This window comes from Leptosomus discolor, chromosome 7 (assembly GCF_034619465.1).
Source record: "Leptosomus discolor isolate bLepDis1 chromosome 7, bLepDis1.hap2, whole genome shotgun sequence".
Taxonomy (NCBI): Eukaryota; Metazoa; Chordata; class Aves; order Leptosomiformes; family Leptosomidae; genus Leptosomus; species Leptosomus discolor.
Genome location: NC_141397.1, coordinates 46,990,102 through 47,002,747, shown reverse-complemented (window position 1 = coordinate 47,002,747; position 12,646 = coordinate 46,990,102). Strand labels below are relative to the sequence as shown.

Sequence of the window (12,646 nt, the reverse complement as noted above, 5' to 3'; positions counted from 1 at the left end):
CTGCATTTTTTTGAAAAAATAAGCCACAAAAATTTTCAGTGTTGATTCTGATATATTTTCTAGCTTTTTCTTCATTCCTTCAATGCAAGTTGAAACTCCTTAATTCATAGCTGTCCGTGTATCTTCCTTCCCTCCTCTGAGTTATTCCTTCTAATGTCAGCATAGCTTCTGGATTTTACTTTGATCATCACTGTAAAGTTTAAATCTTCTTTCTTTGCTTAAATTGGAGCTAGATATCACTGCCTGGTCCTCCCCACAAGAAGACATCAGACCTTAAGAGGCATGCAAACTTTCAGAATTAAGATAGCATACCTTGAGGAGACAGCAGTAAAGGACAGTGCTGTCTTCCCGCTGAAAAGCAAGCAAGTAACTAACAGGCAGCATGAAGACAGGCTGCACATGTGCAGATAAGGTCCACAGTTTTGTGGAAATCTGTCTGAAAAGAGGCTCTGCTTTGCAGAAAAGCTGAAATACCACATTATAACTATCAGGAGTTTTGTTTCAGAGGGTTTATTTTCCTTCAGATCATTGATCTTCATTATAAACATGCACTGCTATGCTGCTACGCAGCTTAATACATGTGATTTTCCAATAGCTGTGTAGATCTTAATGAAAACAAACTTCACTTTGCAAAATTCATTTGCAGCAACAAATCTAGAGATAGTTATGTTGGCTCCTTTTTCTTAAAATGGAAACCAGTGGGGTTTTTGGTGTGCCAAAGACTGTTTCAGAGAAGCCTGGCAGTGACCTAGAGATGACTTTATGTACATTAAAAATACGGATGCGAGATGCTCTGCTTTCCAGCAGAGGCAGTTCCACAGTGCAGGTTTCTTGAAATGTTTTCTTCTTTTGCGACAGACGTCCTCAGTGCACACGTACCCTCTATGTGACAGGAATTTTTGAGTCCATCAAGAGAGTGTAATCCTTTGTTACCATGAGGTGACAATGCAGAGGATGATAGGATGCAGGGAAACATCACTGGATCGCAGTGATGCCTGTGACTCCAAATCCTGCTTGCTTTACACAAGTGAACAATTTTGTTCACTGTGTGGCTCCCCTGATGTGACTCAGCATTTACCAGTGCAGAGTGAAACACCTGACCATGCCTACTACAGAAGCCTCAGGCACCAGCATAGAGGCTCCAGCAATATGAACGATGAGTTAGTTATTGGGGCATCCTTGGACCATGTTTGTTCTACTTTATAACCTCACATGGTGGTTAATTTCTACTGCTGTCCATCCACTTAAATGGCTACAAATGACTGGCACTTGTTTTCATTTCCACGTAAAGGCCAAACTCAAATCGACCTTCACTATTTTGAATTTTATTCACACACTTCTTATCTCTAAGATATAACTTACTGTACTTTCTAGAACATTTTTCCATTCCCTGTAAGCACGCTGCTAACACCGGAGAACCTTTACAAGGCATTACATTCTGTGATATCTAGAGCACTTCTCTGCTACTTACACTCCTCTTTTTAGGATATTTATATTTATATATGTATTTAGGAAATTTAGCTCATGCCACTTCTGTAGTGCAAATATCCTGCAAATAAGCTTCAGTTCCAAGATGAACTTGTGTTTATCTTTCAGTTCAAATTGAGGCAATTCATGACTTCATCCAAGGTTACTTCCTGCAACCAGCTCTTTCAAAATGCCCTCACCATCTACCAGAACTAAGTACAGAACGGTATGCTCTCTATCTGGCTCAGCGTGTTGGTAACTGCTGGCTGCTGCTACACTGCAGAATTTTAAAGTGTTCTCTATCAGAGACCAGTCACATAATTTATCTCTGCTTGTAAGCTCTTTCTTTTTATTTGTGAGTAATCACTATAATGCTTACCATCAATACACCATAAATATGTTCTGTGAATAGTAACTGGTTAATCCTCACAATTCCCACATCAATAAGCAAACAAGAAAATAAGGCATAGGGGAGTTAAATGTCAATCAGCTAGTATTTGACTGGAATTATAATTTAGGTTTCCTTAGGTCAGACCTATTTTTAATTACTAAGCATCCTCACCTCTTCCTTGAATAATTCTGTATTAAAAATAATGGGCCTTGAGAGCTCAGTTGCAAATTTGATTTTTTTTACCAAGTTCAACATTTTGAAAACCATCAGTTTGGGATCCATGAAGATTTGAGAAAACCAGTTAACAGTAATCCACCCTTTCCCAGCTCTTGTATCCCTGTATGAATGTTAGTTGTGCCCATCTCATCAACAAAGAGGTGGATAACAGGATGTGTCCTCTTAATATTTTGGAAAGTCGAACTGCTGATTATGATGTGGTGAAGGAAACTGCTATCAATACAATCAATAGCCACAGCACACGAAAATAAATACCCTATATGCCACAATCTGTCAGATTCACAATGGGCTAGCAACCCAGCCATTTCCAAACACACTTCACCTCTGACAGATTATTTGTGCATTAAGATAGAATAGGTGTACAAAGAACACAATTGAAGTAATGTTTGTATCTACCATGGAGATTATAAGACTTTTGTCATTCTGCTGGAATCAGGGTCAAATCCACACCTTTAAAAAATTATGCCTTCATAGTAAATGACAACTTAATAGATGAACAGTAAGAGATCGACAGCTTCAGGGGAAGACTTACAGAGAGAGAAAGCTTTTGCTAGTTTTTCTTGTTTTTCATGAAGCCATGTCCATATCGTACATTGTTCAATTAACAAGATCACCTTCTGCAGTCACTTGAAAATTCCTCTTATCTTTGTTCCTTTCTTCTGTATGAAGTGAGGTGGATTTTTTCTCCACAGTTTTAGTGAACCCTGGCTGCAGCTTCTAAGAGGCTCATTATCTCTTCTATCACATCAGCTTCTGCTTTCAAGGCTTATTGTTTAGTTCTTAATATAAACTGAGAGACTCAAATCCCTTCAAAACACACAAGGTGCCTTTGCCACTGAGTAACCAACCAGAAAAGCATCGTGTCTACTCTAAGACCCATTTAATCAAAAATCATATACTACATGAACGCTCGGACACTCAAAACCTTTGGAAGTACAATTACCCTAATTTCTTCCTTAGATGAAGGAACACTTGACATGGTATTTAAACTGGCTGTCATTTTGAATCTCCATTATGGATTTGATTTTCTTACGTAAAATATGCTTTAGAAATGCGCAAAGTTTCGTTAGGCACTGTGTCCAGCTGGGCTCAGAAGCCGTACACTAGCATCAGTTTTGTAGGTTAAAAAATTTTATCCTGTATGGATGAGGCTACCCAAATATAACCTTCCTAACAAGTAATTGCCTGTCTGGATTGACTAAAGCAACCTTACTCTTCTGGTCTCTACTTTTGTCAAGAACTTCTAGAAGCAACTCACAATGCTACAAACAACTTAAATATGTAATTATTGCAAAGCAGTCCTCAGGGAGTTTTCCACTCAAATCTCATAGACATTCAATAGGAGTATGGGGCCTAATTCCTGAAAGCCAATCGAAAAGCTACCACCTAAATAAGGGTGTTTGTGTGTGTGCGTACATATATGTATGTGCACATATATACATATATGTTTATGTCTCTTTGTGCATATATATATACCCACACACATACACAGTGATGTGTAGGCCCATAAACATACACACAAGTGATGCAATCCTGGAGTGCTTTGAGCTTGACAGAAGGCATTCACGCTACGTTTAAGTGAAAACTCTTCTCTCAATTGCTACTCTCAGCAGTTAGTTCTGTCAAACTAATAATACAGGTCTGCACAGCAAAATGATACAATATCAGTATTAGCATATAAAATAAAGGTAAGTATAGGTTTCCCATGTCTTTATTTCTTTTCCATTTTCTCACTATTGGAGAAATTTGCCAAACCCAAACACTTTCGTTTCCTTCTCAAGGGTCTATTTGGCATTTTTGGTTTTGATGAGGAAAAAAAAAAAGTATCTCTGTTTAAGATACAAGAAAATGTTACCCTTTTGATTTGTTTTTTTGATTCTTAACAATATACAATACATATAACTACAGTGGACTATTTAATAGTCCTGTAAGCATTACATGGCCTATAGCTGATGAGAGTCTAGCTGCCTTAACTAAACAAAATAACTTGCTGTAAGAGCAGTTTCAGGATAGTGATAAATCACAGTGTAATACAATCATGCATTAAGCTCAAAACAAATGTGAGACTGGCATAAATATTAAAGTACAACTGGGCAGAAGTCAGGTATATACAAGTCATTGACAAACATTGGTGCAAGTGCTTTAGACAAGACATTTGAAAGAAATTTACATAAAAACATAGATTAAATTTATCAAAGTTTGATAAATTTTAAAGACAGTAAAAAAGTACAGAAAACATGAAAAAATAAAAACCCCAGCCAATTCATACAGTACAGTTTTACTACATTTATATTACAGAATGAAGGCAGAAAAGGATACAAGGAATTAATAGCAAAGAAAATTCTACTGGCTGTGGCCAGTGGAATTTCATTGCCAATGAGAGATGCGCACACACAGACGCACGCACACGCACAGAAAATAAAGACAACAACCAAAAAAATCATTTACTGCAACAAATGACAGACACAGAGGTGAGAAACATTTGGCATGTTGCAGCACATGAAGTCATTCACGATTGGCTAACGATGGTACCTGGCTCGGCTGTAGATCACTGGCTTGCCTGAGCGGAGTAACAGATGGAGGAGGCACACCTGATGTGGACGCAGACCGACCTAATCTGCAACTTGCTTTAGGCTCTGTGCAGAAAGAGAGAAGAAAATACACCGGTGAACAATAGGGTTCAGCTGCAGTAAACTGCAACATGGTGGACCCCGGATTCACTTGAAATGGAGACTCCAAGCTTGGTTTCTAGTTAAAGTCTTCGGCATTTGGCTGAATCATGAACAGAAGTTGAGGTCAGAAGAAGGAGGATTAAGACAGAATCCATCCCATGTCCTGGCCTCTTTCCTCTCCTCTGGTATCTCTGAAGCTGAAGTACAGAGCAAAAAACAGCAGACAGACAGGAGGCATATAAAGGAAAACTTCTTGTTGCCCCGCCTCCCCCACCCCCTCCCAGCACCTTTTTCTGCTCATAAAATACAGCAGTGATTAAGGGAGTTACAGTGGCTTCTGGTTTCATCTCTCCATCCCAGAGCTGAGGGAGATGGTAGCCCAAAGACTGTGCTGAGGGAAAGCATGAAATGCCGGAAAATGAAGGAGGAAGTGTATAAAAGTGGTGAGGATACTCTCACACTTGGGGATTTAGAATGACACCAAAAATACTTGGAAATCTGATGTTAATGGCAGTGAATTGAGAGAGTGAATTGAAAGTAGGAAGAAAGGAGAGAAATTAGAACATCAACAGTGGCAAATTCTGAAGTCAGTTCCCCAGAATGAAGGCGATTACAGAAGTAGAGATTGCCTTGAGAGAAAGCTCTATTCCAGAGAACTGCAGAGAAGAGTTATTTCATTTTCCTTCTGCTGTTGTACATGGAGGCCTTTCTCAGAAGACTGCCCATTGATTTCCAGTGCAGGTTACTACTGTTAACATACCGACATGGAGGTGACCATGCAGCTTGTGAGTCCTGGATGAAAGTTTTTGTGTCTGAGCCATGCTGACACCAGTGTGCTACCCCAGCATTCAGCACCTCACATCTGGTCTAGAAGAAACTGTCTTTTCTGCCCAAGAATAATATTTGTCCCTACATTTCCTGTTTGTGACTAAGAAACATCTCTCAACCCATGGCTTCTGGCTCACGTGAATGTGTTCATTCTCCTCATGTTTTATAAGCCTTTCTCCCAACCCTGCACCTGTCTTGTCTATTTAGTGGGCAAACACAAAGACCAAGGACATTTGCACTCAGCAGACACACTTTGTACAATAATAGACTCTCAATTTTAGCATTGATAGCACTGCTTTACCATGAATAACGAGTAATTATAATAATACCATGTCTCCTTACAATGGGTTTAAAGAATTCCTCCTATTCAATCTCATGTTTTCAAGAAGAGAGGAAGGACATATGCCTCGTGCAATCCTGGTTTAGCAAGTTTGCCTTTGAAGTACATGTTTTCTCACATACCTTTTGCTTGTGTCTTTCTGAAATGTGTTTTCTCATGCCTCATTTTCACTGCTACTTCGTTTGTGTTTGCTTTATACTAGTATCACTGTTTCCTACATTGATCTCTGCCACACGATCTCTGTACATCACCAGCCACTGGTTGGGCCATTGTTTGAAAGGAATAAGATGTCCATCACTGGCACATCCTTAAGGTCACCTGGCACATCTTGGAAACTTGAGGACAGCTGGCACATTACACATTATGCCACCTACCAGCAACATGCTGAAATGTGTGCTTCCAGTCTCACTGCTGCCTTTTCATTGTCACCTTAAATGCTTATTTTCCTCAGATGTTTCAGAATTCAATAGGGTATGGAGAGGAGCTATCCACTTAAGCTGGAGCACTTAGACCAATGACAGCATCTGTACGGGTGAATATTCATCAACTAAATATTAATAGGTTGGTTAACATCCAGCTGGCTCAGCAGCAAAAATATTTATGCTCTTTGACGAATGCATTATTTAATTCACTCATTCCTAGTCAGTCTGTAAACATACCACGAGTCAACACGGCAATAAGCATGCAGAAAGGAACAGACTGATCTCCCCCATAACCTCGCATTTTGTACATAATCTGTTGTTTTGCTTTGTTTTGGACTTGGGCAGTTATTCTGAAGGTTTGATTAGATTTGTTTTTGTTCTGATTTCACACTGTCTGTGTGCCAGATTTCTGACTGTTTCTTTCAGTAATATAGATATAATAATGGATCTCATGTCTGTTCCCTCCTAGAATTTTGCTGGGGTTTCAGAGAGGACAAGAATTGGGGGTTTTGTGGTAGTTTTTCCCTACTGCTAAATAGAGACTCTGTTTTTGCTGTGACAAGCAGAATCAGACACCCAGCATGTAAAAAACTCCAAGGCACTGTCTGCTGTTGCTTCTGAATTGTTTTCTTTGTTTTGGGAAAGCAGAGGGAAGTGTCATAATTTCCAATTTGGATATTATGTGCAGCAACAAGAGATTACCATTTCTTTGCCAAAGAGACTTCTTTCATCTGGCATCAAAGAAATAAAACCTATCACAGACAGATGAAGTATTAGTTCCTTTATCTCCTTGTAATAGATGTTACAGTATTAAGGAACTATTGCTATTTTCATGGTGATCCTTACCAAAAGAGGTTTCAGAGACAGCTCCATCTAGCATTTTTTCAGGAAGTTGGGTTATGCAGTGAAAGGGATTTTTTTTTTTTTTTTTAATTCAATTGGCCTCAGTGGGATTATTTTTAGACCAAATAAATACTCTATTCTACTGTAATTAGTGCTCTAAGTAACATCTTCACACTGCACAGTACTGTGGGGAAAAAATATCCATAAATGGTCTGTTGCATAAGTGATGCCCAACTCTCTGCTCTGTATTCCGCAGCAAGTTACTTTTCAGCTGTGGACAGTTTATTCACTGTACTGAGGTTAGCTGGATTTTGATTATTTCAAAATAATAATGAGCACTTCAAGTAATAACCTCTGCTTTGGGCTACCTAAAAAGTAGTAAGAGGTCTTGTTGCATAATTATGTCCCCTGTCCAGTCACTTTCAGTATCTTTACCTCTTGTTTTTCATGTTTTAAATGGTCATTTCAGCTTGTCTGCAAGGCCTGCATATTGATACCGATGCTGGTTCTGGAATGAAAATGGGTTTTCCTATTTACTGCTGAGAGTCTTGAAGGAAGAACAACTTCTGCCAGCAAATCTCAAGGACTGTTTCTAGTGTTTAATTCATGTTTATCTCATGTGGACCATATTGAGACAGCTCAGTATCAACATCTGAAATGAGTAGTCTTGAGATTCCTTGAGAAGTCCCCTTTGTGACAGTAATGCATGGTGTGGAGCAGGGTTTTATCAGCCAGCCTGATAAGCACATAGGGAAGGCTCTGAAGGTATCTGTCCTCTGAGGAGCACCCGTTTGCTCAGGGTCCATGATCACACAAGCTAAAATACATCTAGCTCCATACTGATAAAGTTAGCAAGGCACCCCATCTCTGCACTGTGCTTCACTTCACTGTGCAGGTGAATCCTCTGGTTCCAAATCAAACCTGCCTGAAAGAGGGTTCCAGAGCCTCCACTCCAAAGACAGGGCCCTCTCTGTGTCCACAGCTACGGGCCTTTTGACACTGCTGTAAGCCACTCGAAGGCTGACAAGGGCTAACTGCCTACTGCCAAGCTAGGGAACTCATAGGCATATGTCTAAGTGCTTTACTGGACTGGGGCCAAGGGGTGCAGTGCACTTGAGTAGCCATTAGAGATGCCCATTGCAATCCATGGACAGCGTTAGGTTTGAACTCAGCAGATTGTTTGGGGCAGCTAGAGAGCTGCATAACATATTTAGTTATGTTATGCACAAAAATGTTCATAAGATTAAGTTGCTATATTTAACTGATGAAACTTTGGTGGTATTGTTTTGCATGGCTTCAAATGACGCAGCCCTCACGCTGTGCCGCATTACAAAAAATGCACTGCTCGCTAAGTGCCTGAACCACCTCCTGAGCCAGCTGCAGATGCAGTGTAATGCTAGTAGGGCATGGCAGGTCAGCTGTGTCTCTGTCCCCTGTTATGTCACCCACGGCAGCCACAACACTCCCAACAATGCTAGCGGTTGGGACCACAGCCATCTCAGCATGAAGTAAACCCACACACACAGGCAGCTGCAATGGGACCAGCATTACTGGACTCTCGCGTTTAAACTGAGTCCTGACAATGCCAGGAGGATTACACACGGACGTAAGCAAGAAGACAGCCCCAAAGGACAGCATTAAGAATGAGAATTTTAGGAAAGACTATCCAACACAGAAATACAGCCTTTCCAATCACAAATACGATTGCCTTAAAATTGTTTATCTAATTATGTATTTAAGCACTCACATAAATGACCTGTTTTCCAAAAGTGCAAGTGCTCTCATCATAACTAAGGATGTAGAGGCTTGGCTGGCTGCATTTGGGGCAGGAGGTGTTGTTGGATTTTCCTCAATAAAGCAGGATGCTGAAATGCAACAAGATTTTACAGAAATATTTTCCATCAGTTTTATACCAATGCGCTATGGTTTTCTATATTCTCCAGAAATACAACAGCTCTGCACGATTTTTTATTTTTTGGTCTTAATGGGAAGAGTTCTTTTATACATCCAAGGAAGCCTTCATTCTGTCTATCCTAATCTTAATTCAAAAAAATACTCTGGCTGTCACTTACATTGGAGAAGCTTCTTATCCTGTCACAGTCTCTTCTTTGCACATGAAAAGAGAAATATTGCTTATTTGCTACAGCTGCCAAGAAGCACATTTTGAATTAAACAAGACGATGTGACAGGCTGAAAGTAATCACATGCAAAAAAGAGGGAAAAAAAAAAAAAAGAAGAAAAAGGAAACATACATACTGGAAAAATGAATCACACCTATTATTATCATCACACTGGCCTGGCCATGTTGGCCTACTAAAAAGAGATGAGTAAGCTGAAATATAACTTGAAATTATGAAACCTTAAGGTAGAATAAACTATATTGCATTCTGTCACTTAAAAAGAAGTATGTATGACTTCACCTGCAGAAGTCACTTAGTGGTGAAATAGCACAGCAGCATGTCAAACTGAACTGTTTTCACAAAGGGAGCACTGAACCTGTGGAACTCAGTGTTACTAGATATCCATAGGTCAAAAGCTTAGGAGGTCTCAAACCCAAGTCAGGTGATGAGAAAAACCATGTCTGTGAGATGGAGTACGTTTTAAATTAAGATTTGTTTTGAACTGTCATGTCTCAGGTCTATGTCAATGACTGAGGCAACGAGGTAAGGAATAATCATGTCCTACTGGCAGTGTTTTTCCTTAAAATTTCTTATTATTTTTCTCTGAAGCTTCTGGCACGGAGTACTGTGAATCTTGGGCCTCTGGATCAAAAGGACAATTGTGCGTTGTTCCAAATAGCTGTAACGCCACTGCTGCAGAGAGCAGCCTGCACTTCTGCCATCAGGCTCTGTGATTTTGTGATCCTACACCCTGGAGATCACGCACCTGGCCCAGGGTGCACTGGCTTGATGCCCTTAGCGTACAGCTCCCAGTACCACTCATCTTACTTTAGCTGACAGGCACTGCTAGGGGAGAGTGTGTGCAGAGAACATGGATGACCAGTGCAGGCAAGGTCTGGAAGCATTGCAGCCTGGGCTGGACCCCATTGGGCAGGCTGCCCGGTAACATATACCTCCAGCATTAAGTTGCCTTCACTTGGAGAATCCTTGAGGATTTAGTAGCACAGTGATTGTCTGGTATTGCCTGTGAGAAGAAAATTTAGGGGTTAGTGGAAGTACTTAGTCTTGTTGGAGTGACGCAGCCTTAGCTAGCATGAGCTGGTACTTTGCTGCTACTCCCTTCTTGTACCGATGAATGAGTCTTGCACCTTGGGCTTCCCAGGCATTGCTCCATTTCCAAAGAGCTTGAACTTAACTAGTCATTACTTCTGCAAGTCCACAATGCTGGCCAGTAATTCCAGTGAAGGGCGGGCATTTACTGCCTTCCTGATTATCTGCAATGTTTTCAGCTAGAATACTAATGGGTTGGCTGAGAGACAAGCTGGTGGCGATTCAAAACCAGGACACAACAACCGAGTATCTGAGATTTGAAAGGCAATGCAGTGCCTGTCGCTAGCAGCAGGTGGCAATGCAAAATGCTTCATGGTTGCAGTTAGGAAAAAAGCAGCAACATTCCAGAAAATACTCTTCAAAGCTCCTGGAGCGAAGTTATCACAGCCTTCTGTTTCACAGATCTCATCTGACTGTTCACTACATTGCACTGACTTTCCCAAATGCCAGCATGCCCCAAACCACTTACGCGGCTTGCCATAAGAAAGAATACGAAGTGAAGGAACAGAAAGTGGCCTTGACAAATGATGTGACAGATAAGAGAACGATCAGGCATTAAAGACAGAGATACCCATGTGCACCTGACAGGCCAGGCTCATTTGAACAAAATGACCAGAAAGCTCAAGATTCTGTTTGGAGATGGCTTGTTCCCCCTCTCATCTTACTAGCAGTTGCAGAGATGGGGAGAACCCACAAAAAATCAGTACTCTCACTCAGGTACTCGCTCAAACCACTCCAGTTCCTAGTTAATCTGTGCGTCAGCAGAGCTGCCTGTTGAGCACACGTGAGAAGTCCTTTCACGTCCTTTCCGTTTTACAGTACAGCAATTCAACCCCATTTTCTTTAGATTATTCCAACACTGCCCTAATAAACACCTGTACCAATGTGAACTAGGAGCTAGGCAAACTGTGATGTTTCAAGGACATATCTGCACAAAAGAAGTAGCCTTTTTTCTCTTATCTATGATGTTGGAAAGAGCAACAGAGACTGTACTGGGGACTGCTTTCATTTTATTTAGTCCTACAGTAAATCTAAGTTCTAAATTCCTAGCACAGTATTACTTTATCTCCTTGACTCCAGAAAGAATTTGTATCCATACAGATGTGTTAAATCTCTCTTCCTGCATTCTGTTACAGTTCTAATTTAATTGCAAAGAATGAACTGTTACAGTTCATGTACAAGTTCGTTGAGCAGAACAGTGTACACCATTTTAAATGCAGTGTCCCACCAATTGAAGGTAAAACATGTTGCTCAGGCAACAGCTAGAGACACAGGGGAAAAAATATTCGTGGCAGATGAGAGCCAATATTCATCAAAGGAAATGTCATAAAAACTGTGGGGAAAGAAAAATCATAATCAGCTCTCAGATTTTAATCATAAAAAGGAGTCAAAATTCAGCCAATAACATATTTCAGTAATTTTTTTTTTTGACAGTCCCAGCTATGTAAGACAAAATCACAGTTAAATAAATCAAGGCATGATTCAACAACTATTACAGTTTGCTGATGCCAAATGAAGATTGAGGCCAACATGTTTTGTCTGCTTTTGGAGATCAACCAACTCTTTAAAATAAAACTGATGCAAGAAGGTTGGACAGAAGCGCTATATTCTGCTAAGATCTTGCTCTTTAATTTTCATTTCTCTTCCATTCTGCTCCATACTGTGTTCTCATAAAACTGAAAAAGTTGGTACACACCTTTGGTCTAATTATCAGATCTCCCAATACTTTGATGTGGTACCCTGCATCAGCACAGATGACACTCTAATACACTGGGAACAGATTTTTTAATAAAGCTATGAGCTAATCTGGAAAATTCCTACCCATCAAGATGCTTTGTGAGAATGGACAGGTAGGCAAAAGGTATTAACACACAAATAACCTGTGCTAGAGTCACGAGATTTGCAGAAAAGTCACTTTTGCTGCCCCAGAAAGGACTATTTGGGGGATCTGTAGCAAGAAAAGCTGGAGTACACGAATGCTGCAAATGATATGTCACATCAGCAAAACCTATTCAAGTTATATACTGAATTTCAGGTTTCATTTCCAGCAATGCAGGGAAAATGCAAGTCCCATTATCACACGAGGAAGCCATGCCCTGGGTGAGGGGTAAGCATCTCTGCTAGCTGGGCACTGTAAAGACTCGTCTCTGCCACTGACTGCCCAGCAGATCTCTCGTGCAGGAATAATTTCTTGTTTGAGTAGCTCATTCATGGTC

The 12,646-nt window shown here is 40.4% G+C and overlaps 1 protein-coding gene across 1 annotated transcript in view; it reads right to left on the bottom strand.

The window, feature by feature from the left end:
• The window catches only part of NYAP2 (neuronal tyrosine-phosphorylated phosphoinositide-3-kinase adaptor 2), a 130,561-nt gene that overhangs the window by 20,058 nt on the left and 97,857 nt on the right, over positions 1-12,646 (bottom strand). The window contains exon 5 of the mRNA XM_086468414.1: positions 4,628-4,731. Coding sequence (XP_086324540.1) covers positions 4,628-4,731 — 104 coding nt within the window. The remainder of the gene's footprint in view (positions 1-4,627; positions 4,732-12,646) is intronic.